The sequence below is a fragment of the Enhydra lutris genome, unplaced genomic scaffold (genome assembly GCF_002288905.1).
Source record: "Enhydra lutris kenyoni isolate GAN:26980312 unplaced genomic scaffold, ASM228890v2 scaffoldscaffold27, whole genome shotgun sequence".
Lineage (NCBI taxonomy): Eukaryota > Metazoa > Chordata > Mammalia > Carnivora > Mustelidae > Enhydra > Enhydra lutris.
In genome coordinates this window covers 7399897-7426640 of record NW_019154111.1, presented here as the reverse complement: position 1 = coordinate 7426640, position 26744 = coordinate 7399897, and the positions used below count along the sequence as shown (strand labels likewise).

Sequence of the window (26744 nt, the reverse complement as noted above, 5' to 3'; positions counted from 1 at the left end):
TATTACATCCCCAGAACTCCCTCTTTCAACTGGTAAGTGTGTATCTTTTGACCACCTTCATTCATTTTGTCCATTCCCCAACACCCCACTTCTGACAACCATCAATCAGCTCACTCTATGAGTCTGGGTGTGTGTGTGTGTGTGTGTGTTTAAAGACTCCACATATAAGTGATTATATAGTACTGGTCTCGGACTTATTTCACTATTTTACTATGCCCTGAAGATCCATGTATGTTGCTGCAAATGGCGGAATTTCCTTAATGGCTGAATAATATTCCTGTGTGTGTGTGTGTGCACACGTGATTGTGTATTATACACCACATTTTCTTTATCCATTTGTTGATGGACACTTAGGTTGTTTGGATGTTTTGGCTACTGTCAATAAATGCAGCAGTGAACATGGGGGCTGCAGATATCTTCTCAAGATGGTGATCTCATTTTCTTCAGATAAATACCCAGAAGTGGAATTGCTGGGTCATACGGAAGTTATTTTAATTTTTTTGAGGAAACTCCATACTGTTTTCCATGGTGGTTACACCAATTTAAATTCTCACCAACAGGGTTCCCTTTTCTTCCTATCCTTGCCGACATTTGTTGTATCTTGTCTTTTTGATGATAGCCATTCTAACAGGTGAGAAGTGAGATTTCATTGTGGTTCTGATTTGCATTTCCCTGATGACTGGGGAAGCACCTTTACCCGTTCCTGCTGGCCATCTGTATGTCGTCTTTGGAAAAATGTTCACCCCTCTACCCATATTTTAATCAGATTGTGTTTCTTCTTCAATTGAGTTGTAATTCTTTATATATTTTTGGATATTAACCCCTTATATACTAGATTTGCAAATCTTTTCTCTCATTCCATTGGTTGTCTTTTCATTTTGTTATTTCCTTTGCTGTACAGAAGGCTTTTTGTTTGAGGTAGTCCCACCTACTTAGTTTTGCTTTTTTTGCCTTTGCTTTTGGTGTCAAGTTAAAAAAAACAGAGCCAACACAGATGTTAAGGAGTTTAACCCCTACGTTTTCTTCTAGGAATATTACAGTTTTCAAGTTTTTTTTTTTTTTTTTTTTTTTTTTACAGAGAGAGAGAGAGAGAGAGCGATCACAAGTAGGCAGAGAGGCAGGCAGAGGGGCGGGGGGAACTCCCCGCTGAGCAGAGAGCCCGACGCGGGGCTCGATCCCAGGACCCTGAGACCATGACCCGAGCTGAAGGCAGAGGCTTTAACCCACTGAGCCACCCAGGTGCCCCTACAGTTTTCAAGTTTTATGTTTAAGTCTTTAATCCATTTTTAGTTGATTTTTATGTAAGGTGTAAGACAGCTGTCCAGTTTTCCCAACACCATTTATTGAAGAGACTGCCGTTTTCTGACTGTATGTTCTTGGTTCCTGTATAGGAAACTAGTTGACCATATACATGTGGGTTTATTTCTGGGTGCTCTCTGCTATCCCATTTATTTCCTGTGTGTGTCTGTTTTTATGCTAACACATTACTGTTTTGATTACTATAAGCTTTAGGTTTTGAAATTATGAAGTATGATGCCACCAAATTTGTTTTTCTTTCTCAAGACTGCTTTGGCTATTTGGAATCTTCTGTGGTTCCACATATGAAGTTGGGAATTTTTTCTTCTGTATCTGTGAGAATGCCACTGGAATTTTGATAGGGACTGCACTGACAGTCGATTATTTGGGGTAATTATGTGCATTCTAACAATATAAATTATTCTCTCAAATAGTCTAGTGCCAAGAGTATTAAGATTGGTAGGGTGGTTCCATCCCATAAGGCCATTTAGGGAATAGGCCCCTTTTCCTATGTTATTGTTCTCATCGTCTGGCTCAAGCTGGCTCACCTCTACATGTGCTTCCTCCATAATCTTTTCCTACAGATGTGTTCATTTTTCAGTTTTTTTCTATCATGGTAAAGAATACCACTATCTTCCAGGAAATGTGCAGACATCATATAATTTTGTTTACTTCCCACATAATCAGTCACCAAGTCTTTAGAACAGACTATTCTTAACATTTCTCAGCTGTCCTTGCTACCATTTACTTTCTTAGTTCAGGATTTTTATACAGAAATCCTAATTCAATAATTTCCTATCATTTCTCACTTTTTAAAAATATTTATTAGGCAAAGAGAGAGCACAGAGTGGGGGGAGGGGCAAAGGGAGAAGCAGACTCCCTACTAAGAGGGGAGCCGGATGCCAGGCCTGATCCCAGGATTCTGGGATCATGACTTCAGCCAAAGGCAGACATTTGACTGAGCCACCCAGGCACCCCTCTTTTTTCACTTCTTACACCATTTCGGTTCAGATTCTGTACACTTATTTGGGTGATGTCTGTTAAAATCCAAGTCTGATCATACTACCCACCTACCAAAAAACCTTAATGGTATCCTAACAGAAGAGAATAGAGATAAATAATATGACAAATGAGGCATAATTTGCTATTTACCTGTCTAGCCATATTTCTTGCTAAATCCTTCCTAGTGTATGTTGTAGCTGTGAATAATTTTTTATCTTACCCTAATGCATCAAGGCCTTTGTCCCTGTGACTTTTCTATCATTGTTGCTTCTGTTTAGAATGGTCCCACAATTCTGTTAGATTCCTGGACACAAGTTTCTAAGATTCAGCTCAGGTATCAACTGCTTTATGAATTGTGGTGCCTGAAGTTGTAATGGCATCCTTATTTATAACATCATGCCCTTGACCTCCAGGACCACACTTGACCTCTTCTTCCTTCAAATCCTTACTATGTCACATAGAAACTACTGCCACAGCAATCACAACACTTTAATGCACTGGCTTTCTGTATTTGTCTCCCTCTATTAGACTAGACTTTGCTCTCCCCTGCTTCAGAGGTTGAAAGAAACTGAATCCCCAGATGCCTACAGAGCTACCGATGGCCATCTGACACAAATTTGGCCTCTCCCATGGAGGCCTTTCCTTCTTCAGTAAAGCCCCAGGAGGACAGAGTTCTTAGCTCTTTCCTCTTGTTCCTACCCAAAACACAGACACAATGCCTGGAGGTTCAGCAGGCCTCTTGTGACCATAAGGTCTGGGGAAGATGGAGAAGGGAGTGTGGGACGTTGATGACGCAGCACATCCGGCTGCCCAGCCTTGGACTACAAACCTCAGACATCTTGTTGTGAGTTACTTTCTTGGTTGAATCACTGTAGGAGGAGTTTTTGTTACAGATAAACTCTACTTCTCTTTAGGCAGTTACCAGTCTAATTATATTAAAAGACTTGTCTCCCCCAAATTAGGCTGGGCTCCAGGAGGGCAGGGGTCTTGTTATATTCACCTCTGTACTTTTAACACCTAGAATGATGCTTGGTGTGTAACAGTTGCTCAACAAAAATGCATACGTGGGTCACAGTGCAAGGGAATATTAGTAACATCAATCTTACCCTTAGTGATCATATATACCCATCACATTAAAAGGAAAAAGACCTTTCTACCATCTTATGTATATACATACCAAATCACTGTTAACTGCAAAATATTTATTTTGGATTAATTCATATGCATTTTAGAACAGTCTTGAGAAACTGCTCATTAAGAACTCCCTTATCTCATGATTTGGGGCATTTCTTTATAGTTCCATAGTAGTATGATAAAGTGCTCAGAATCTGGGAACTTTCAATTGTTTGAGTACACACTTAAATATTACCATTACCACAGAACTTACACAATTCAATTTTGAAATCTACTAAAAACGGTAACATTAAAAAAATTATTCAAATATCTACATTTACACATGTTGTATAATGTTATTTACTGGTATAGGATTTAATAGCACATTTAATTTACATAATGACACAGGAGATAGAGTGAAGAATATTTCTGGGTACCCCAAAGAATCTAATGTAATACTCAATGCACCGAATGTTAGGTTTCTTTGTAGCAGTTTTGAGTTTTTATCTAATACTACAGATACATCATCTCATTTTTTCTTCACAGCAGCCCTGTAAAGTAGGTACTGTTCTTTTTTTATTTTGAAGATTTTATTTACTTATTTTTGAGAGAAAGAGAGAGTGAGAGAGCGAGGAGAAATGGGGGAGAAGCACACTCCCTACCAAGCAGGAAGCCTAATGCAGGACTTGATCCCAGGACCCTGGATCATGACATAAGCCAAAGGCAGACATGGAACCGAGTCACGCCGGCGCCCCATTCTCTCTTTTTAATAAGAGATTTAACTCTAAGCTCAGAGAGGTTAAGGAACTTGCCCAAAGTCAGTTAGCAAGTTAAACTAGAGCTTTCTGATTATACATTTTGTGTTCCATGCTATCTTTAGTTAAAAATGACCTATGGCTTTTCTCCTAAAAAACATCAGGGTAGACCCAGATTCAAGAATTTATTAACTTTAAGTATTTTTGTGCCTCCTACAGGAAAATGAAGAACCTTATACAATTATGTATACAGTATGTTAACTGTTGAACACTTTCAAGCTAAAAACATTGTTATAGATAACCAATTCCTAAGACTATTCAACATATATTTATGAAGTATTCCATTTGTTGCTAGACATAGTTTTGGTAACATTTTACCAGAGCACAGACATCTCATTCCTCCCCCCCACCCCTTGACATTGCTTATGGCTGCTTTCATGCTACAACAGCAGAGCTGAGCAGCTGTAACAGAGACCATGTGCCCTGCAAAGCCCAAGATATTTGTTATTTGGTCTTTTACAGAAAATGGTTGTCAACTCCTATTCTGGGGCATTCAAGAGAACAAGAAGCCAGTTCTCTGCATATTTTCACAACCTGGAGAGGACAAAGGAAAGGCTCACGTATGCAAAACATTACTCTGTGGCAAGGACAGGCATACCTCATTTTAATGTGCTTTGCTTTATTGCACTTCAGATACTTTTTTTTTTTTTTAAACAAATGGGAGGTTTGTGGAAACCCTGGATCAAACAAGTCTATCAGTGCCATTTTTCCAATAGCATTAGTTCATTTCACATCTCTGTGTCACATTTTGGTAATTCTTGCGATATTTCAAACTTTTTTCATTTTCTATTTTGGTGATCTGTGAGTGATCTGTGATCTCTGATGTTCCCACTGTAACTGTTTTGGGGCACCATGAATTGTGCCCATAGCAGATGAGGAACTTAATCGATACCCGGTGTGTGCACTCTGACATTTCCACTGACTGGCCACTTCCCCTGTCTCCCTCTCCTCCAGCCTCCCTATTCCCTGAGACACAGTATGATATTAAGCCAATTAATAACCCTACAGTGCCTCTAAGGGTTCAAGTGAAAGCAACAGTTAGGTGCATGTTGCTCATTTGAAAGGTGGTGGTATGAGATGATCGGGGCCTACATAATGAGGTGCAAGGGGTGAACGATGTCAGCATGGCCACAGCATCAGGCTACTACTGACCTTCTGCGGACAGTCAGGAGGAGGATCATCTGAATCTGGACTGTGGCTGAGCGAGGGTAACTGAAACTGTGAAAAGTGAAACTCTGGAAGGGGGGGTGGGGGGAACTACTGTGCTGGCTCCGTGCTGCGGGAGAGAACATTCACCAGGCTTACATGTGAAGGAACTTGCTCAAAACCACAAAAGCTATTAAGAAGCAGAACTGAGAGCTAAACTGGGTGGGGCGGGGTAGGGGGGTTTTGGTGTGGAAGCAGCTGAGCCCCAGTATACACCCCTGACAAAAACTATTCAATAATGACTCCAGACTAAAAGATCTAAATGGGAAAAAAACGAGCTTACCATGACATATCTGTGTATGAGACTCAGGAAACATTAAACAGTGTAACAACTGATTTCTTCATTTGAGGCAGTAAAATTTGTGGCTGTATTAATTCTGGCAATTCAGAAAGGCATTGCTGGATTCTTTGAGAGTCATCTGTCCTAAAGCATTTTTAAAGCCAGACTTGCCCCTGTGAAATGGAAGAGAACTCGGGGGTTCTGAGCAATCAGAGAATCTGTGCTTGAGGGTATGTAAAGCTGTCTAGGTTTTACTGGGGGTGGAGCAAGGAGTAATTAGAGTGAAAAATGGTTCTACCTGCAAGCACGGACTTGTCTCTGCTGAGAAGGGGGACTTCCCAATCTTTGGCTCTTATCCATTAGATTCTCCGTTCAGCAGCAAAATCTGTACGACGGACACTTTGAAAATTTGACAATGCTGGTATTTGAGAGGGGTATTCGAGAGGGGTATTCAGTTTTTATCATTAACTGGCTGCTGCATTTTAAAAATACAATGCCAATATGTTTAGCAAAAACAATGTTATAAGATGGTCTTCTAAATTTTCTTAAACTGATGTTTAGTATTTTTTACTCTTTAGACCAACTGTACATAAAACACTAATAGCTTCATTTCCTCTTTATAAGAGGAAGGTATCTCATTTGTCCTACTCAAACAGGAGCAGACAACTTAGTTGTCTGCAACAGCTAGGAGTCACTACAATTAGTGTTGCACAACCAGCGGTCACCTATCTGTCATTTGGTTATAGCAGACATGTCCTGCTAAGGAGGGAACTTTGTTGACACAGTGAAGCCGAGAAATCATGGAAAACAAAAAAAGCCCAGTTTCTTTGGCTTTCTTCCTCTCAGATACAGCTTACGGTGCTAATTACCACTAGTAACAAATGATCGTGTATAATAACAACTGAAATATGCTGTAGGTTTGTTAATCTAGGAAAACAGTAATTACCATGTTTTAAAAACTTGGATTACATCTTCAATTTACAAGATCTTCATTCTCACGTGCTAGGGTACAACTTTTTCTGTTTATTTAAAAGAATCCTTATTTTCACAGGAAGCTGAGTGGTCATTTTTAATAGCGATGTGTACTTACATGGGGACAAAAAAGGAACACACACCAGGGTAGATGACTCAGCTTACCTATCTACAAAATTAGAGTAAACTCAACATCTTTGAAAGAGGAATAGAAGTAAACATTTAAATATTTCCCTTTTCACCACACTGGTTTATTTAGAAGTGGTTTTCCTTAGGATTAGGAAACAAGGATACTTCTTAAAATCCAATTATCAATTATATAAATTATAAGATATTACATAAATTATAAGGAATTTTAGTATTAATATAGAAATGTTGCTATATTTTAGATAATATATATCATAACAATATTATAGGAAATGCCTAACATGACAGTGTATTAATGCTACAGGCAAACTTTCTCTCAGAAAATTAAGATACTAAAATATATGTAGCTGTGGGAAAGAAATGAATTTTGGACTTATGAGAGTCCACTGGCTAATAATAAAATTCAAGAGTATCATTTCATGATTAACTCTCTTCTAACTAACGTCTTCATGAAACAATGCTATTGATGAGATTTTAGTCAGGAAGATCAGTAATAAACAAGGAAAATTCCAGATCACTGTCTTATAAGCTCTTATTTGGCTCCATTAACTGATAATAAAACTTTTCAACAAATAGGTATTAACACAGGTGAATAAAAGCACCCAGAATGATAGATAACATTCTCAACTTGTATCACTTAGGAAAGATCACTTTCCCACTGAGGGTTGGTGTTTTAAAATGATGTGTGCTATAAATTCCAAACTATTCGTGAGCTAGAACAGGAGTGTGCAAACTATGACCCAGATGCTTGCTTTTGTAAGTAAAGTTTTACTGGAATGCAGCCATGCCTGTCCTTTCTCCATAGCAGCTTTTTTACAACTACAGTTGACACACAATGTTACATAAGTTTCAGGTACACAACATAGTGACTGGACAACTCTATACGATATTCCTATGCTGTACCTTTCATCCCCCTGACATATATATTCCATAGCCGGAAGCCTATACTCACCCCCCCATTCCCCTTCACCCATTTTGCCCATCCTCCTGCCCCATCCCCTCTGACAACCACCAGTTTGTTCTCTGTAATTATGGCTCTGTTTATGCTTTGTTTTGCTTCTTAGATTCCACATATAAGTGAAATCATATGGTATTTGTCTATGATTTCACTTAGCATTAATACCCTCTACATCTGTCCATGTTGCAAATGGCAAGATTCCTTTCTTTTTTATGGCTAATATTCCATTGTGTGTGTGTGTATCCTTTATTCATTCATCTCTGTATGGACAGTAGACTGCTTCCATATCTTGGCTACTGTAAATAATGCTGTCATAAACACAGGAGTGCATATACCTTTCTGTATTAATGTTTGAGTCTCCTCTGGGTAAATACCCAGTAGTGGAATTATTGGATCATATGGTATTTCTATTTTTAATTTTTCTAAGAAACCTCCATATTATTTTCCACAATAGCCGTACCAATTTATGTTTCCACCAATGGTGCACAAAAGTTATTTTCTTTCCATGTCCTTGACAACACTTGTTATTCCTTATCTTTCTGATACTAGCCATTCTGACTGGTATAAGGTATTGTTATCTCATTGAGGTTTTGATTTTACATTTCTCTAATGATTAGTGATACTGAGCTTCCTTTCATGTGTCCGCTGGCCATCTACATGCATTCTTTGGAAAAATGTCTATTTGATTATTTGGGTGTTTTTGGTGTTAAGCTGTATGTTTATATAATTTGGATATTAACCCCTTATTGAATATATAATTTTTAAATCTCTCTTTCGGTAGGTTGCCTTCTCATTTTGTTAATAGTGCCTTTGACTGTGCAAAGGCTTTTTATTTTGGTGTAGTTCCAAGAGTTTATTTTTGTTTCCCTCGCCTTAGAAAAATGTTGCTAAGGCCAATGTCAAAAAGATTACTACAGGGCACCTGGGTAGCTCAGTTGGTTAAGCGACTGCCTTCGGCTCAGGTCATGATCCTGGAGTCCCGGGATCGAGTCCCGCATCGGGCTCCCTGCTTGGCAGGGAGTCTGCTTCTCCCTCTGACCCTCTCCCTTCTCATGTTCTCTCTCTTTCTCTCAAATAAACAAATAAAATCTTGAGAAAAAAAAAAAAAAAAAAAAAAGATTACTACGTTTTTTTCTGGGAAATTTCAAGTCCCATTTACAGGTCTTTACTCCATTTTGGGTTTACTTTGTGCACTTGATGTAAGAAAGTAGTCCAGTTTTACTCTTCTGTAATTGTGCAGTTTTCCCAGCATCATGTTTTGGAGACTTTCTTTTCCTCATTGTATATTTTGCCTCCTCAGTCATAGGTTTATTGACCATATTAAGCACGGGTTTGTTTCTGGACTCTATTCTGTTCCACTGAACAGAATGTGTATTTCTGTGACAGTACCATAGTGTTTCATTATAGCTTTGGAGTATTTATCTTGGAATCAGGGGTTATGACGCCTCCAGCTTTGTTCTTTCTCAAGAATGCCTTGCTATTCAGGTTTTCTGTGATTCCATACAAACTCCTGTACTTGTTTTAGTTTGTCCATGGCTGCGTTAGAGCTCCAGTGACCACATCGTCCACAAAGTCATACATGACTGTAATAAAACGTGTGCCAACCTCTAGACTATAGGATAGATTTTTTTTTTATCACCTTTTAAATATCCCTTTTACTCCTCACATTTCCTGGTTGAGATCTTTTAGGGCAAAAACCCAACCAAACAAAAAACCTTATTCAACTGAGAAAATTACAATTCAAAATAATATATACTTCAACAGTCTGTTTTGCTTTGATAAAAACAAGGGGACGTCGATTAGGCTTGGCCTTTTCACGGACTGCTGTGCTGTCTGGCTGCTGCTGGTTCTACGCAGAAGTTTGTTTCACACTCTTGCTTGGGCTGCTTCCTCCTCTGCTACTGCTACATTTCCCAGGATGCCTCTTGAGCCTGCATTTTAACCTGTTTCACCTGTGTCTTTTCCCTGGTCTCTTCTCCCCAGTTTTATATAATGTTTTTCATGTACTCCTTTCCATCTTATAGGTTGTTATTTAATAATTCTATAGTAGCTTATTTTTTTAACTTCAGTGTTTGCTTTGTATTTTCATATTCATTTAGATTTATTCACAGATTAATTTCTTGATTCTGATCCTTCTTGCATCTCAGTTTTTCTCTTGGGTTGAAATCTGTTTCTTCCTGAAGTGCATCCAAATCTTCACTTATTTGTTACTCAGGATGCTCACCACTTCTGGGCTTACAGCAGTCTTGGATCAGCTCCTACCTTTTCAATACTCTCTTGCAATACTCTCTTGTTCATTTCAGGGAACGTTTTCTTCTTCAACTCCAACCCCTCTGCTTTCTGTGTCTCAAGGATTCATTATAACTTCTCTAATGGAGCCCTGCTTATGTTCCAAAGCAAATACTGATTCATTTTAAAAACCACTTTTCTGTCATAGGAGGGAAAAAGGGGATACCATGGCATGTGCTTGTACCTCAATCTTGAAGTGGAAGTTCCACATGTATTGATTTTTTAAAAAATTATTACTAGTTCAAAAATAAAAGATTGGGCCAAATAACTTTATCTACAGAAATAAATGTGTTTCATTCTTGTAACTGTCCCTGCCTGTAATTCTGATAGGGAAAGAACATGGACTTCTGAGTCATAATCCTGGAACAAATCTTTTTTTTTTTTTTTTTTTTAAAGATTTTATTTATTTATTTGTCAGAGAGAGAGAGCAAGAGTGAGCACAAGCAGATAGAGTGGCAGGCAGAGGCAGAGGGAGAAGCAGGCTCCCCGCTGAGCAAGGAGCCCGATGCGGGACTCGATCCCAGGACGCTGGGATCATGACCTGAGCCGAAGGCAGCAGCTTAACCCACTGAGCCACCCAGGCGTCCCAATCCTGGAACAAATCTTAATTCCATTATATTTTGTTTAACATTGGGTAGATACTTAACCGTCGTGAGCCAAATGGTTTCCTTATCCACAATATGGAGATGATTATACCTATATATTTGGGTTGACAGAAATTAAAGGTGATAACATAAACAAATTGCTTGTACATATTATGTTCTCCACAGATGTTAGCTTCTTCTTTTGTTATATGGACAATCAAGAAGTAAATGTTTCTAATTCCCACATGGGTCATAAACTTCATCTTCCATTGCATTAAATTAGAAACAAAAAAACTTGTCCAGTAAGTGATCTAGCATATCCCATAGTTTGATTTTGAATGTTCTACTAAACCTCTTTCTTTTGTTTTTGTGGTTTTTCTTTCTTTTTACCCCTATTGGTTGTAATCATACTAAGTTTTCAACTTCGTTTACTTTGGCTTTTTTTCTATACTAATGATATACCAGCGGGATAATTATTATAAATGTTAATTTGGTAAACTTTTCAAACTAAGTACTTTTAAAATGAATTCATAATAATCGATAAGGATTCAAACTTTTGACAAAAGGCAGAACCAGATTTCGTAATAGAAACATTGATTTTAACAATAAAAAAAGTGCTCTGGAATAGCCTTATTTTAGCAACGAAGGATTTTTGAAAGAGCACAGTCAATTTCCAAAAAAGTATTTGGCTAACAAAACTATAGGGTATCCATTAAAGAAGCTTATGCAATAATAAAAAATCAAAGTAATTTTGAAAAAGCAGAACTGAATTTTACTATGCTCTTAAAGGTTAAAAAAAAAAAAAAACCCTTTCATCTAAAATAACAGCTCTCTGCATGGGTACAATTCATCTGCCATTAACAGAGCCGTCTCTGAACGTCACTTACCTTCAAAAATCAAGGCTCAGACACAAACAAAAGAACAGTATTAGAGTCACAAGTGAAAGAAAAAATAAGCTAGTTAAAAGTGAAACAACCAACTTACAATCAATAATGTAGCAACATTGTATATAATTACAGAGACCCTTCTAAGAAAACATATTAAGGCCTAATGTACATGCAAATCAAGGCAGAAAATGGAATCTTGTAGCAATGTCTCAATGACCTGGAGCATCATGCTTTGGAAATAAGGAATACCAATGATGGTTTGGGACTTCTCTAGCAAAACAATAACTGTTTTGTTTCTCCCGTGGAGAAAGAGTGGCTTATCAAAAAGAAACAGAGTATGAGATATGGCTAAAAAGAAAGAGCATGCTTAGGAGCATCTCATTAAATGATCACAGAGCCTAAGCTAAAAATGATCCCTTTTTAGTTTTTTAAATTAGGTTTTTATTAGGGCGTTTTTTTTTTTTTTTTTTTTAAAGATTTTATTTATTTATCTGACAGAGAGAGATCACAAGTAGGCAGAGAGGCAGGCAGAGAGAGAGGAGGAAGCAGGCTCCCTGCTGAGCAGAGAGCCCGATGCGGGGCTCGATCCCAGGACCCCGAGATCATGACCTGAGCCGAAGGCAGCGGCTTAACCCACTGAGCCACTCAGGCGCCCCTATTAGGGCGTTTTTATTTTCAGAGAACAAAACCTGAGCTGTATCAAAAAATATCAGGAAAAGAGAGACAAAGGAGGGGGGATAGAAATCTTGTTTTATCTTTTATTCTGACTTATGAATCTGTATTTTGGGCTGTAATTGACATATAACATTTGTATTAAAGTTGTATTAGTTTGCTTTGATACATATATTGCGAAATGATTATTACACTAAAGTTGAGTTAACATCTATCACCTCCTCACATAGTTTTTTTTCTTGTGATGAGAACTTTAAGATTTACTTAGTAATTTTCAAATTTATAAGACAGTATTATTACTGTTTCTTTTACTATACACGTAGCAGACAGGTTGAGGCCAAGGGAATTAAATTAAGTCCATGCTGAGGAACAGAGCTGAGAAGCAAAGAGAAATCAGATCCTGGTAATATGGCTTAAGCCCCAGGGTCAGGCTGTGTGCCTCAACTGTAGGTATATGAGTCAACAGGATCTTTTTACTGTTTTCAGCCTATCTGAGCTGGATTTAGTTACGTGCAATATAAAGAATTCTAACTAATAAAATACTGGAATTAGATAAATCTTTAAGAAATTGTAAATCAATACTTGTAGCCTGTGACAAACAGTTCTGAATATGGTAAGCAAAAATATTTTCCCAGGGATGAAATGGTCCAGTAGTTTTCAAAGGTACTTTTTTTTTTTTTGAGGAGAAAAATAAGGTATTTTTATTCTGTGCTTCCCATAGCAAGGGAGTCAGCCACCAAGCCTTGCATTTTGGCAGACTCAAAGGCAGGTGGGGCAAGTGATACGCTTCACCGAGTACTGATAAAAGGAAGACTTTCGGAAGCTGTCAGCTTTCAAAAGAATCTTTCCATGGGTGTGAGGGAGGAATGGACAGGGAGGAGGAAGACAGAATGACTAGAAATCTCTGTGAGCATATCCTACCACAGATTCTGGATCAACTGCAGTGACCAAGAATGATATTTTCATTTGTTTGGCTTTGGGAAAACCACATCATTCATATCAGTATAATGTGTAGTATCTAAAAATTACTCTTGATTTATACCCCTTCTGTCAAAATAAAAACCCAACCCCAAGCCAGTAACAACCACACGCTTAATGAAATTTAGTAATGGTGTTTAACATGCAGCTATGGGGAAAAAAACCCTAATTTTAGAGAACTTGAATTAACTGCATTCAGAACAGTTTAAATCCTTAAAATCTTCAAAAAATTATCAAGAGTTAAGAGACAAATGTGCTAGCCTTCTTTCCTAATTTTTTTAAATCTATGAAGCATAAAATCCTCTTCAGTCTTAGTTAAAATAGGAGCTACTATTTATTGATCGTTTGTCAGGTACTGTGGCAAAATACTTTATATACATTTATTTACTCATTTAATTTCGGTATCTTTCTTCCTTTAGCAGGACTTACTTTAAAATCCCAAGTGAAATGCTACAAACAGTATTTTCTGGAGTATGCCATAAAATGATAAGCTTGGGATTAATACTGGTGCCCTGTTTTATAAAGATCTTGTCTTCCATCATTTGCAACTGACTGGTTTGTTGAGAATGGAATTTGAACTCCATCTTAGAGTTAACACTGGAAAATTCCAAACTTACCAGGACCGCAAGCATACCAAGACACCAGATGACGTGGAGGGCCCTTATTTATAGCAAACTGCCCCTAATAATCTTACTCGGTATGTACAACAGAAAATGAAGCTTACACATTTCATACCAGGGCTACTCAAAGTGCAGTTTGTGAACTTGGCACCAGTCTGCAAACTTAGTAGTCTAGGACATTATCTACATCACTAAGTATAATGCTTAGTTCAGCTAACTTGGTTTTTTCATAGCAAGATATTCTTGATGAAGGAGACTGGACTGATTTAGAGTTTAGCCCAAGCTCCTTATCCATCATGAACTGGTTAACAGTTTGTGGACCAGCTATTTGGAATAACACTTGTTCTATACCTCAATTTTAAATACTGCCTCTAGTTTTCTATCCCTGATGCCACACACAATTTAACTGACCAACCATATACTTAGCCTAAACAGTCAAAAAGTAATTGAAAAAAACAATAAAAATTAGCAACTGAGATAAAAAATAATAGGACACCTAGGAATAAACCTCACCGAAGAGGTGAAAGACCTGTACTCTGAAAGCTACAAAAACCGATGAAAGAAACCAAAGATGACACAAAGAAATGACAAGACATCCCATCATGCTCATGGATTAGAAGAACAAATATTTGTTGAAATGCCTATACTACCCAAAACATTATACCCATTCAATGCAATCCCTATCAAAGTATCAACAGCATTATTCACAGAGCTAGAACAAAGAATCCTAATAATTTGTATGGAACCATGAAAGACCCCGAATAGCCAAAGCAGCACCGAAAAAGAAAAACAAAGCTGGGGGCAACCACAAATCCAGACTTCAAGTTATATTACAAAGCTGCAGTAACCAAAACAGTATGGTGCTGGCCCAAAAATAGACACACAGATCAATGGAACAGAACAGAATACCCAGAAATGAACCCACAACTATATGGACAATTAATCTTCGACAAAGCAAGAGAGAATACCCAATGGGAAAAAAGACAGTGTCTTCAACACACAATGTTGGGAAAACTGGACAGTAACATCCAAAAGAAAGAAACTGGACCACTTTATTATACCATACATAAAAATCAATTCAAAATGGATGAGAGACCTAAATGTGAGACCTGAAACCATAATAATCCTAAAAGAGAACACAGGCAGTAATTTGACACTGGCCATAGCAACTTTCTAGATATGTCTCCTGAGGGAAGGGAAACAAAAGCAAAAATAAACCCATGCGACTACATTAAACTAAAAAGGTTCTGCACAGCAAAGGAAATGATCAACAGCGCTAAAAGGCAGCCTACAGGATGGGAGAAGATAAAGAACTTACAAAACCTAAAACCCAGAAACGAATAATCTGACTAAAAATGGGCAGAAGATACGAGCTAACATTTTTCCAAAGACAACATCCAGATGGCCAACAGACACATGACAGGTGATGTTAAACGTCTTTTCATCAGGGAAATGCAAATCAAAGTTACAATGAGATATCACCTTATACCTGTCAGAATGGCTAAAACCAACAACACAAGAAACAACAGGTGTTGGCGAGGATGTGGAGAAAGGGGAATCCTTGCACGCTGTTAGTGGGAAAACAAACTGGTGCAGCCACGCTGGAAAATGGTATGGAGGTTCCTCATAAGTTAAAAATACAACTACCCTATGATTCAGCAAATTGACTACTAGGTATTTACCCAAAGAATACAAAAATACTAATTCAAAGCGATATACACACCCAATGTTTACAGTGGCATTATCTACGATAGCCGAATTATGGAAACAGGCCAAGTGTCCATCAACTGAAGAACGGATAAGGAAGATGTCTACATAAACACACATATACACAGTGGAATATTACTCAGCCATGAGAAGAATGAAATCTTGCCATTTGCAACAATACAGATGGTGTTAGTATTATGCTAAGCAAAATGAGTCAGAGAAAGACAAATACCATGATTTCACTCATTTGTGGAATTTAAGAAACAAAAACAAACGAGCAAAGAGGAGAAAAAAGAGCGGCAAACCAAGAAGTAGACTCCTCACTACAGAGAACAAACTGCTGCGTTACCAGAAGGGAGGAGGGTTCTGGGATGGGGGACATAGGTGATAGGGATAAAGGAGCACACTTGTGGCGAGCACCATGTGTTGTATGCAAGTACTGAATTGCTATATTGTACACTTGAAGCTAATACTACACTGTACATCAACTAAGTGGAATTTTAAATAAAAACTTAAAAACAATTAGCAATTGACCTCACCTTTGACAGAAGCAATTTCACACAGGAAACATGACCTTCATAGACAGCAGACAGAAGAGGGGTAATATGATGTTTATCTGGAGCCTATGAAATAATGAGATAAAAAACTTTATTTTTCATTTCTCCCTTCCTTCTAGATTTATTTAGAGAACTCTCAATGTTTTCCTATTTGCCTTGTTACACAAAATTGCTTCATAGCTACAAGTTTTCCGCTATTTAGACAGCGGCCAAGGCCCAAGCCCATAAGAAATATCTCCTTGGGTATCAGTGCAGTGAAGTATAGGGCACAGGGTTTTGACCTCAACTCAGACCTTGACTCTGCTACTTACTGTATTGATTATTTAACCTCTTTGAGCCCCAAGTCCTCACTATTGTAGGAATGCCAGTGAGGTCCAGGAAGGGAAGAGGTGGGTAGAAATTAGCTGCTAAAGAGGTAAAAGACTGACACAATGGGGCCAAGTGACACGGTGTCCCCTGAAATGTATAAAGTGTATCTCACTTGTTATCATGGTTACTTAAGCTATAAAAGGCAAGAGCCGGGAGAGGATTGCTCTCGTCTGAACTTCTGCCTATTGACCTTTGTCCAAAACTCCAATCTGGATTTATCCTAGGACTGCAGAGTCCTCCACTGCATGATAGCCATTTGCTACCTGTAGTTTTAAAAGTCCGTCTGTGCTGCTTATTTTTTAAAAAATTCTAAGTTACAGGAAATTCGGTATAATTTTAGACTTTATTCTTATTTTACAAGCCTATAGAAAATAATTATTCAAGGCATACAACAAAATTTTTTTCCTAAAATGACACTGTTCTTTACATACATTAATATCTGCTCCTTTCAGCAGCAGAAATTCCAGGATTTCAAGCTGCCCACAGTCTGCTGCATAATGAAGAGGCTTCCTTCCACCTTCTAGTGTCCGGTTGACATCTTCTCCCTTATAAGAGAAGCCAAATGAAAATGATATTTAGATGGATGGTAGACTGAAGATAGAACATGAAAATACCCGGTATTCTTCCCTTCTTAAGTCATAAGAATTTCATGAAACAATTACATTTTTTGCGAGGTGAAATAAGTGACCAAGAAGTTGAAATTAAATTCTGCGTAGTAGCACTACATTCATACAGTATGAAGGTAATTCAATCATGTCTAGCCAAACTGAAAACAACAGACAATAATGCTAACTGTCATGAAATACTTTATTGTACTCTAAGGAGTTCAGTCAGCATTATGTCAAGATGTGACCACAGAAGACTGGTAAGTTCAAATACTGAGAGTTTATGCTATCACAGGACATGTATTATAATTCAAGGAAAAGCATCATGACTTTGAAGGAAGCGGACATCATTATCACAAGTAGTTAGTATTGCTACTAAGAATCATTTCCTTCATTTAACATTTACTAAAGCCCCACTATGTGGCAGGCACCGTGCACAGAGACAAAGGTAAACAAAATCAGACATGGCTTCTGATTGGATGGAACTAACCATCTTGTGTGGGGAGGAAGATATTAATCAAATAGTCACATAATTAAACAATGTTAACAAAAAAAAAAAAAAAAAGACCACACACAAAATACTTACACCAAAAAAAAAAAAAAAAAATCAAAATATAAAGGAAAGGAACTCAGTGCTGCACAAATACTATCAGAAGAACAGGACACAGACTCCACCCCAAACTACTCGAACTCATGCAGCAATTCAGTAACGTGGCAGGATACAAAATCAATGTACAGAAATCAGTTGCTTTCTTATACACTAACAATGAAAATATAGAAAGGTAAATGAGAGAATCGATTCCATTTACTATAGCACCAAGAACCATAAGATACCTGGGAATAAACCTAACCAAAGAGGTAAAGGATCTGTACTCGAGGAACTACAGAACACTCATGAAAGAAATTGAAGAAGACACAAAAAGATGGAAAAACATTCCATGCTCATGGATCGGAAGAATAAACATTGTTAAAATGTCTATACTGCCTATAGCAATCTATACTTTCAATGCCATCCCAATCAAAATTCCATTGGCATTTTTCAAAGAGCTGGAACAAACAATCCTAAAATTTGTATGGAACCAGAAGAGACCCCAAATTGCTACGGAAATGTTGAAAAAAAAACTGGGGGCATCACATTGCCTGATTTCAAGCTTTACTACAAAGCTGTGATCACCAAGACAGCATGGTACTGGCACAAAAACAGACACATAGACCAGTGGAACAGAGTAGAGAGCCCAGATATGGACCCGCAACTCTGTGGTCAACTAATCTTTGACAAAGCAGGAAAAAATATACAGTGGAAACAAAGTCTCTTCAATAAATGGTGTTGGGAAAATTGGACAGCTACGTATAGAAGAATGAAATTTGACCATTCTCTTACACCATATATACAAAGATAAACTTGAAATGGGTAAAAGAACTCAACGTGAGGCAGGAATCTATCAAAACCCTAGAGGAGGACATAGGCAGTAACCTCTTCAACATCAGCAACAGCAACTTCTTTCAAGACGCATCTCCAAAGGCAAAGGAAACAAAAGCGAAAATGAACTTTTGGGACTTCAACGAGATCACAAGCTTCTGCACAGCAAAGGAAACAGTCAACAAAACAAAGAGGCAACCAATGGAATGGGAGAAGATATTAAAAAATGACAGTACAAAGGGTGATACCCGAGATCTATAAAGAACTCCTCAAATTCAACACACACAAAACAGATAATCACGTCAAAAAATGGGCAGAAGACGTGAACAGACACTTCTCCAAAGAAGACATACAAATGGCTAACAGACACATGAAAAAATGTTCATCATCATTAGCCATCAGGGAGATTCAAATCAAAACCACACTGAGATACCACCTTACATCAGTCAGAATGGTCAAAATTAACAAGACAGTAAACAACAAGTGTTAGAGAGGATGTGGAGAAAGGGAAACCCTCTTACACTGTTGGTGGGAATGCAAGTTGGTGCAGCTACTTTGGAAAATAGTGTGGAGATTCCTTAAGAAATTAAAAATAGAGCTACCCTATGACCCTGCTATTGCACTACTGGGTATCTACCCCAAAGATACAGATGTAGTGAAAAGAAGGGCCATCTGTACCCCAATGTTCATAGCAGCAATGACCACAGTCACCAAACTGTGGGAAGAGCCAAGATGCCCTTCAACAGACAAATGGATAAAGAAGATATGGTCCATATATACAATGGAATATTATGCCTCCATTAGTAATAATGAATACCCAACTTTATCAACATGGATGGGACTGGAGATTATGCTGAGTGAAATAAGTCAAGCAGAGAGAGTCAATTATCATATGGTTTCACTTATTTGTGGAGCGTAAGGAATAACACAGAGGACTGGGTGAAGAAGAGGAGAAGGGAGTTGGGGGAAATCGGAGGGAGAGACAAACCATGAAGAGACTGTGGACTCTGAGACACAAACTGAGAGTTTTGGAGGGGAGGGGTGTGGGGGAGTTAGGTGAGCCTGGTGGTGGGCATTAAGGAGGGCACGTATCGCATGGAGCCCTGAGTGTGGTGCATAAACAATGAATCCTGGAACACTGAAAAAATTAAATTAAAAAAAAAAAAAAGAAGAAGACCAGGACTTAATCTTGGTGATGGATGGGGAGTGGGTCATGTTGGAGAATGAACTTAAGGCCTCAAAAAAACTTTTCATTCACTGAGAAGATTCTAAGAGTAACAAATACAACCAGCCTCTTTGCTGACCAGCTACTATGGGTTTGGTACTGTGCTAGACACATAATCTCTAATCTTTAAACCAACCTTAAAGGAGAAAGTCTCTATCTAATAAATGAAAAGCCTGAAGCTAAATTAGGTTAACTAATTAATTTACTGTGGCTTAGTTAACAAGTGAGATCTAAACTCATGTTGCCTCCAACTCAGTATCTGCCCATCTTTCTTAAGCAAAGTTCAGATTTTCAGAGTAGCAACATGTCCGAAGGAATTTATTTTCTCAACTTACCCTGGTTTGGTCAACTACTTATCAAACCATATTCTGAATCAAGATGTTCAGAACCCTATCATTCCATGGCCATTACAAGCTGTTCTTTCAAACACACTCTATATGGGTACAGAAGAAAGGTGTACAACATGCTTAAAGTCACTGGAGATGGGGTTGAAGCTTCAACTCTATTTATTTGTAGTATGGGACCTTAGACTGGTTATTTTCCAAATCCGTTTCCTTATCTGTAAAATGGGAATAAAAATGCTTAGACCTCACAAGGTTTTAGTGCATCATTAAGCCACTCCATGCAATTTAACATAGTTTCTGACACAGTATAAAATGTTTAATTAAGGTCAGCTACTATTTCTGTGGACCCTGATGTTGGTTTATACTAGCACTAAAAGACTATCCAAACTGAGTACAGGCAGGTTTCTGCATAATGCTTGAGATTTAAAGGTATGACTTAATATAATATACTTGCTATTTGGAAACAAATTTAAATAGTAAGGGCAACTTGATATGCCGCCTTAGCCTTTACTCACAACTGCACAAATGAGAGGCTTTGAGGCAAACGGAAATACTGCTTCAGTGATTCTCAAATATATTTTTCCTTATTAGTATTTCCTTTCCATTACTAATATTAGCTAGAGAGCATTAACTGGATAGGTGCTTTTTTCATGAAAAGAAAGTACTGCTTGTAGTAGGTAATCAATAAGATGACTTCATCAAAAAGATACATTCTTGAATCAAAGTAAGTGGCATCTTCCCACTTAGTCTAAGTATGGAAATGCACATGAAATGGAGTTGTAAGTTTAAACTTTATCCTTTATCCCTGCAGACATATCTTTACAACTCTTATTTTAGCAGATAAAAGATGACAGTATCAGAAAGACTTTTGTATGACGGACAGGAAAAAAAGGATCCTCTTCTGTGGAGCCTTAGCAAAAGCTGTACTCACAGAGAAATTTGTAACACTAAAAGATCTGTACTGGAAAAGTAGGAAGGCCTCAAAATAATGATTTTTGTACTTTCACCTTAAGAAACTAGAGGAGTATTACACACACACACACACACACACACACACACACACACACACACACAACCAACCTAGAGAGTATTATGCTAAGTGAAATAAACTAGCTGGAGAAAGAAAAATACCGTATGATTTCACTCATTTGTGGAATTTAAGAAACAAACAAGCAAGCAAGCAAACAAACAATGAGCACAGGTTAAAAAAGGGGGGGGGGCAAACCAAGAAACGGACACTTAACTACAGTGAACAAACTGATGGTTACCAGAGCAGAGGTAGGGGGGAATGAGTGAAACAGGTGATGGGGATTAAGAACCACACTTGGAATGAGCACAGGGTGATTCACGGAAATGCTGAATTACCGTACAGTACATGTGAAATTAATATTATACTGTACGTTAACTAGAATTTAAATAAAAACTTAAAACTAGGGAGAAGAAAAAAGGTTTATGGAAATCCCTGTACCTTCTGCTCAATTTTGCTGTGAACCTAAGTATGCTCCAAAAAATAAAGTTTATTTTTATAAAAAGGAAAATTCAAAGTAAGCCAGAGGGAAAAATAAAAGAGCAGGAACAAACGAAACAGAAAACAAAAAAGTAATAGAAACCAAAAGCTGATTCTCTAAGATCAATATAACTGATACATATCTAACCAGAGTGATCAGAAAAATAAAGACTGGGGGTGCCCGGGTGGCTCAGTCATTAAGTGCCTTGGGCTCAGGTCAGCATCCCAGGGTCCTGAGATCCAGCAGCACAGGAAGCCTGCTTCTCCCTCTCCCAGTCCCCTTGCTTGTGTTCCCTCTCTCACTGTGTCTCTCTCTGTCAAATAAATAAATCTTTAAAAAAAAAAAAAAAAGTGAATACACAAAGTGCTAATATCAGACTTTACTGATAACCTTTCCACAAAGAAACTCCCAGGCCCTAGAGGGCTACACTGGTAAATTCTACCAAACATTTAAGAAAAAGAGTAATACCAATCTTCTTCCAGAAGATGGGAAGATTTCCACTCATTTTATGAGGTCAGCATTACTCTTCAAAATGCGACAATGATGATACAGAAGATCACTACAACAAAACAAAACAAAAGAATGCTACAGGAATTCATCCCTCATGAACACAAATTCTAAACAAAATTTTAGCAAATTGAATCCAAAGATATAAAAAAAAGACTATAACCATGATCAAAAGGAGTTTATCCCAGGAATACAAAGTTGGTTAAATATCTGAAAAGTCAGTCAACATAATTCATCATTTCAACAAACCAGAAAAGAAAAAGCATATGATCATCTTAGTAAATGAGAAAGTATCTGACAAAACCCTAAATCTCTTTCCTGATAAAAGCTCAGCAAACTAGGAAAAGAAGAAAACTTCCTTGGTGTAATAAGGGGCTTTCATAAATAAATAAACAAACAAACAAACTACAACGATCACACTTCATTGGTGACATATTCAATGCTTTGCCCCTAAAAATCAGGAACAAGACATCTCTGTTCTTACCAATTCTACTCAACATAACCAGTGCAATTAGGAAAGAGACTCTCTATTTGGAGGTGACATGATCATTTATGTAGAAAATTCTATGGAAGCTACCAAAAGGCTACTAGAATTAGTAAGTAACTTTAGTGGTGTTTCAGGACACCACTGCATTTTTATATACTAGCAATGAGTACCTGTAAATCAAAACTAAAATCAGTATTATTTACAAGAGAATCCAAAGATATAAAATACTTAGTGATAAATTAACAAAAATGTGAAATACCTATACACCGAAACTGCTAAAAAGTGCTGAAATTAGAGAGTGCCTAAAGATATGGAGAGATATACCATGTTTGTTGGCTGGAACACTCAGGACTGTAAAGATGTTGATTCTCCCCAAAGTGACGCATAGATTCAATGCAATACCAGTCAAAACCACAGCAGGCTTTTTTAGAAAACTGACACACTGACCTAAATTTGATCTGAAAATGTAGAGAATCTAGACTAGCCAAAACCACTTTAAAAAGAACAATTTGGAAGGCTAGTACTACATGACTTCAAGAATTATTAGAAACTGAAGTAATCAAGAAGGTACAGCATTGCCGTAAAATTATAATTTTTTAAAAAAAGATTTTATTTATTTGACAGAATTCACAAGTAGGCAGAGAGGCAGGCAGAGAGAGAGGGGGAAGCAGCCTCCCTGCTGAGCAGAGAGCGCCATGTGGGACTCGATTCCACAACCCTGAGATCATGACTTAAGCCTAAGGCAGAGGGCTTAACCCACTGAGCCACCCAGGCTCTCCAAAATACATAAACCTTTATCACTATAGTGAAAGCAAGTGGATCAGTGGTTGCCTGAGGGAAGAGGAGGGAGGGAAGGGACAACAGGAGGGAGAGATTACAAAAGAGCACAGGGTAACAGATCTGTTCATTATCTTCATTGTGGTGATGATTTCACAGGTATATACATGTCAAAACTTTCAGTTATACCTCAATAACAGATTTTCCTGAAACCAAATCTCTGTGGCTCTATTCCTACAAAATGGCTAACAAAGCAATATTTGAGACAGGATGAGAGCAGGGCTAACAATCTTCATGGGAGACTTAAAGAGCAATAGCTAGTTGAGTCAAGCTCCTTCACAGCTCCCTCTTGCCTTCTATATCCTATACCTCAACTAACTACATGGAACCAGTTTTAAAGTGTGATGAGAGAGGATCAAGGTGACCCCTACCTGTTGGGTAGGCTTCAGAGATCAAAACAATAGTCTGAATTGCTGGAAAAAACATCCTTATCAAGATCCCAACTTCTAGCACTCTTTTGCCTACTCCATTCTTTACTCTGCAACTACAGAGAACCTGCTAAACACAAAATGTGATCACATCATTCCCTTTTAAAAAGTCCTCCGAATTTGAGAGGCAGGGCAGAGATTTGTGGAGGGAAGGGGGAAAAAAATGAAACAAGATGGGAAGGGGGAGGAGAGGGAGTCAACCAGTAAGAGACTCTTAATCTCAGGAAACAAACTGAGGGCTGCTGGGCCTGGGGGTGGGGTGGGGAGGATGGGGAGGGACAGGGTGGCTGGGTGATGGTCACTGGGGAGGGTATGTGCTATGGTGAGTGCTGTGAATTGTGTAAGGCTAATGAATCACAGACCTGTACCCCTGAAACAAATAATACATTATATGTTAATTTAAAAAGAAAAGAGAAAAGAGGGGCGCCTGGGTGGCTCAGTGGGTTAAAGCCTCTGCCTTCGGCTCCCGTCATGATCCCAGGGTCCTGGGATCAAGCCCCACGTCGTCGTCGTCGTCGTCGTCGGGCTCTCTGCTTAGCAGGGAGCCTGCTTCCTCCTCTCTCTGACTGCCTCTCTGCCTACTTGTAATCTCTGTCTGTCAAATAAATAAATAAAATCTTAAAAAAAATTTTAAAAAAAGAGAAAAGAAAAGTCCTCTGAAGGCTATTCATCACTCCTAGAGGATAATGTCTAAACAACACAGTTTAGAAGATCTAGAGTCATCTATCCGGTGATTGCCCTTCCAACTTCAATTCCCACAGCATTCCTCCCCCAGCACCCCACTCCTCTCCCCTCCCCTCCTTTGTTAACTCCTAGTAATCCTTTAGAAGCAGGCTTTAATACAACTTCCTGTGGAAAGTCATCTCTAACCACCTCAGCTCAGCTCTGAGTAATGTGAACCTCACAGGTGTGCCCAAAGCACCTTGCATTTCTCTGTCATTAACATTTATCACATTGTGCTCAAACTGCCTATATCAGTATCCGCTATGAACACAGGTCAGGTAGGTACCTGGACTCTATTACTTACTTTTGCATCTCCAAGGCCTAGTACAGTTTCTGACATATGGTAAATATTGATATGATAAAGCTTCTGGTTGAAGAAATGGTGAGGTTGCTCAAGTAATAGATTTGGAAGCAGGTCATACAGGACACCTTCCATTTCAAGCAAACAGGGATTAGCTAACTATCTAGTAACAGCAGCAGTAACTTGAGATCAATGGTGTGTTCAGCAAAGTAGAGAGAATTTCACCCCCCCCCCCCAGTCCTGATAGGTTTAACTGCAGCAGTGGTGATAAAAATACGGGAAGGAAGACAGTGCTCTATCTAGTTCCTTTCTCCTACCCTCTGCCCATGCTCTAGGCGTTAGTGACATCACCAGAAAGGAAGTTAGACACCTGTTCTGTAATATTGATTCTAACTTAATGAAACATTGCTGGCTACAAAGAAAAATCTAACCCTAATTTTCAGTCTCCCAGATTCTGGGATTAAAGAAAGATATCCTATCTCAAGGGGTCCCTTAGCATTAAATGACAATCTGACCATGTTTTCCTTTTTCTCTTGCTTTTCCACTTTCCACAGAGACTAAGTTTCTTCCACCTTTTTTTTTTTTTTAAAGATTTTATTTATTAATTTGACAGAGATCACAAGTAGGCAGAGAGGCAGGCAGAGAGAGGGAGGAAGCAGGTTCCCCACTGAGCAGAGAGCCCGATGCAGGGCTCGATCCCAGGACCCTGGGATCATGACCTGAGCCGAAGGCAGAGGCTTAACCCACTGAGCCACCCAGGCGCCCCATTCTTCCACTTTTTTTAATCGACTTTCTACTTCTCTATCTTCTCGTTCCCTTTCATTCTCAGCAGATAACCTCATCACACCCTCTGTACACAGAAGACACCTTCAGACAGCCACTCCCTCAGGAACTTCCCTCCACCACACCTTCCTACAACTGACAAATCTCTCCTCTTATCTGAAGCCAAACTCTCACCTGTGTTTTGTATATTAACCTTTCTTGTTTTCTTAGAAAATTTAATCCCTTGTTTATCCCTTTTCTTGTCTGTGTTTTCTTTTCTTTCTTTCTTTTTAAAGATTTTTATTTATTTATTTTACACAGAGAAAGAGATCACAAGTAGGCAGAGAGGCAGGCAGAGAGAGATGGGGAAGTAGGCTTTCCGCTGAGCAGAGAGCCCAATGTGGGGGCTCGATCCCAGGACCCTGAGATCATGACCCGAGCCAAAGGCAGAGGTTTTAACCCACTGAGCCACCCAGGCGCCCCTTGTCTGTGTTTTCAACCTCTCCCGCTGGACTGTCTCCTTTTCATCAGTATGTGCCATCCACAGCTCTTCCACTAAACAAGCAAAATACAACACGATAAGCTCTCCTTAGACCCTCCTTTAGACCTTTCACTTACCGTTCGCCTCCTCCCTCTCACAGCTAAGCTTTCCAAAAACACGGTCCATATTTGCTATCCCCAACTTCTCACCTTCTGTTCTAATTTGACTTCCACCCTCAACACTACACCATAACCATTTTCGCTGAGGTCAATGACTTCCACGTTGCAAAATGCAAAGGTTATCTCAGTCCTCACCTTAAATGACCTCACAGAAGTGACAAAGTTGATCTTTCTTCTTTTTTTTTTTTAAAGATTTTATTTATTTATTTGACAGAGAGAGATCACAAGTAGACAGAGAGGCAGGCAGAGAGAGGGAGAGAAACAGGCTCCCTGCTGAGCAGAGAGCCCGATGTGGGACTCAATCCCAGGACCCTGAGATCATGACCTGAGCTGAAGGCAGCGGATTAAACCACTGAGCCACCCAGGCGCCCCTCTTTCTTCCTTTTTTAAACACACTCTCTCCTGGCTTCAGCTACACCACATTACTGACTACTGCTTCTCTGTCACCTCTCCTGACTTACCCAGGACAACCAGGTGGTTAAAAC

The 26744-nt window shown here is 38.6% G+C and overlaps 1 protein-coding gene across 1 annotated transcript in view; it reads right to left on the bottom strand.

Annotated features, from left to right (window-relative positions):
• Positions 1 to 26744, bottom strand: part of LOC111151923 (myotrophin) — a 58209-nt gene that overhangs the window by 5678 nt on the left and 25787 nt on the right. Inside the window, exons 2-3 of the mRNA XM_022510129.1 lie at positions 16884 to 16997; positions 16066 to 16149 (exon numbers count right to left, since the gene is read on the bottom strand). Of these exons, the coding sequence (XP_022365837.1) occupies positions 16066 to 16149; positions 16884 to 16997 (198 nt within the window). The remainder of the gene's footprint in view (positions 1 to 16065; positions 16150 to 16883; positions 16998 to 26744) is intronic.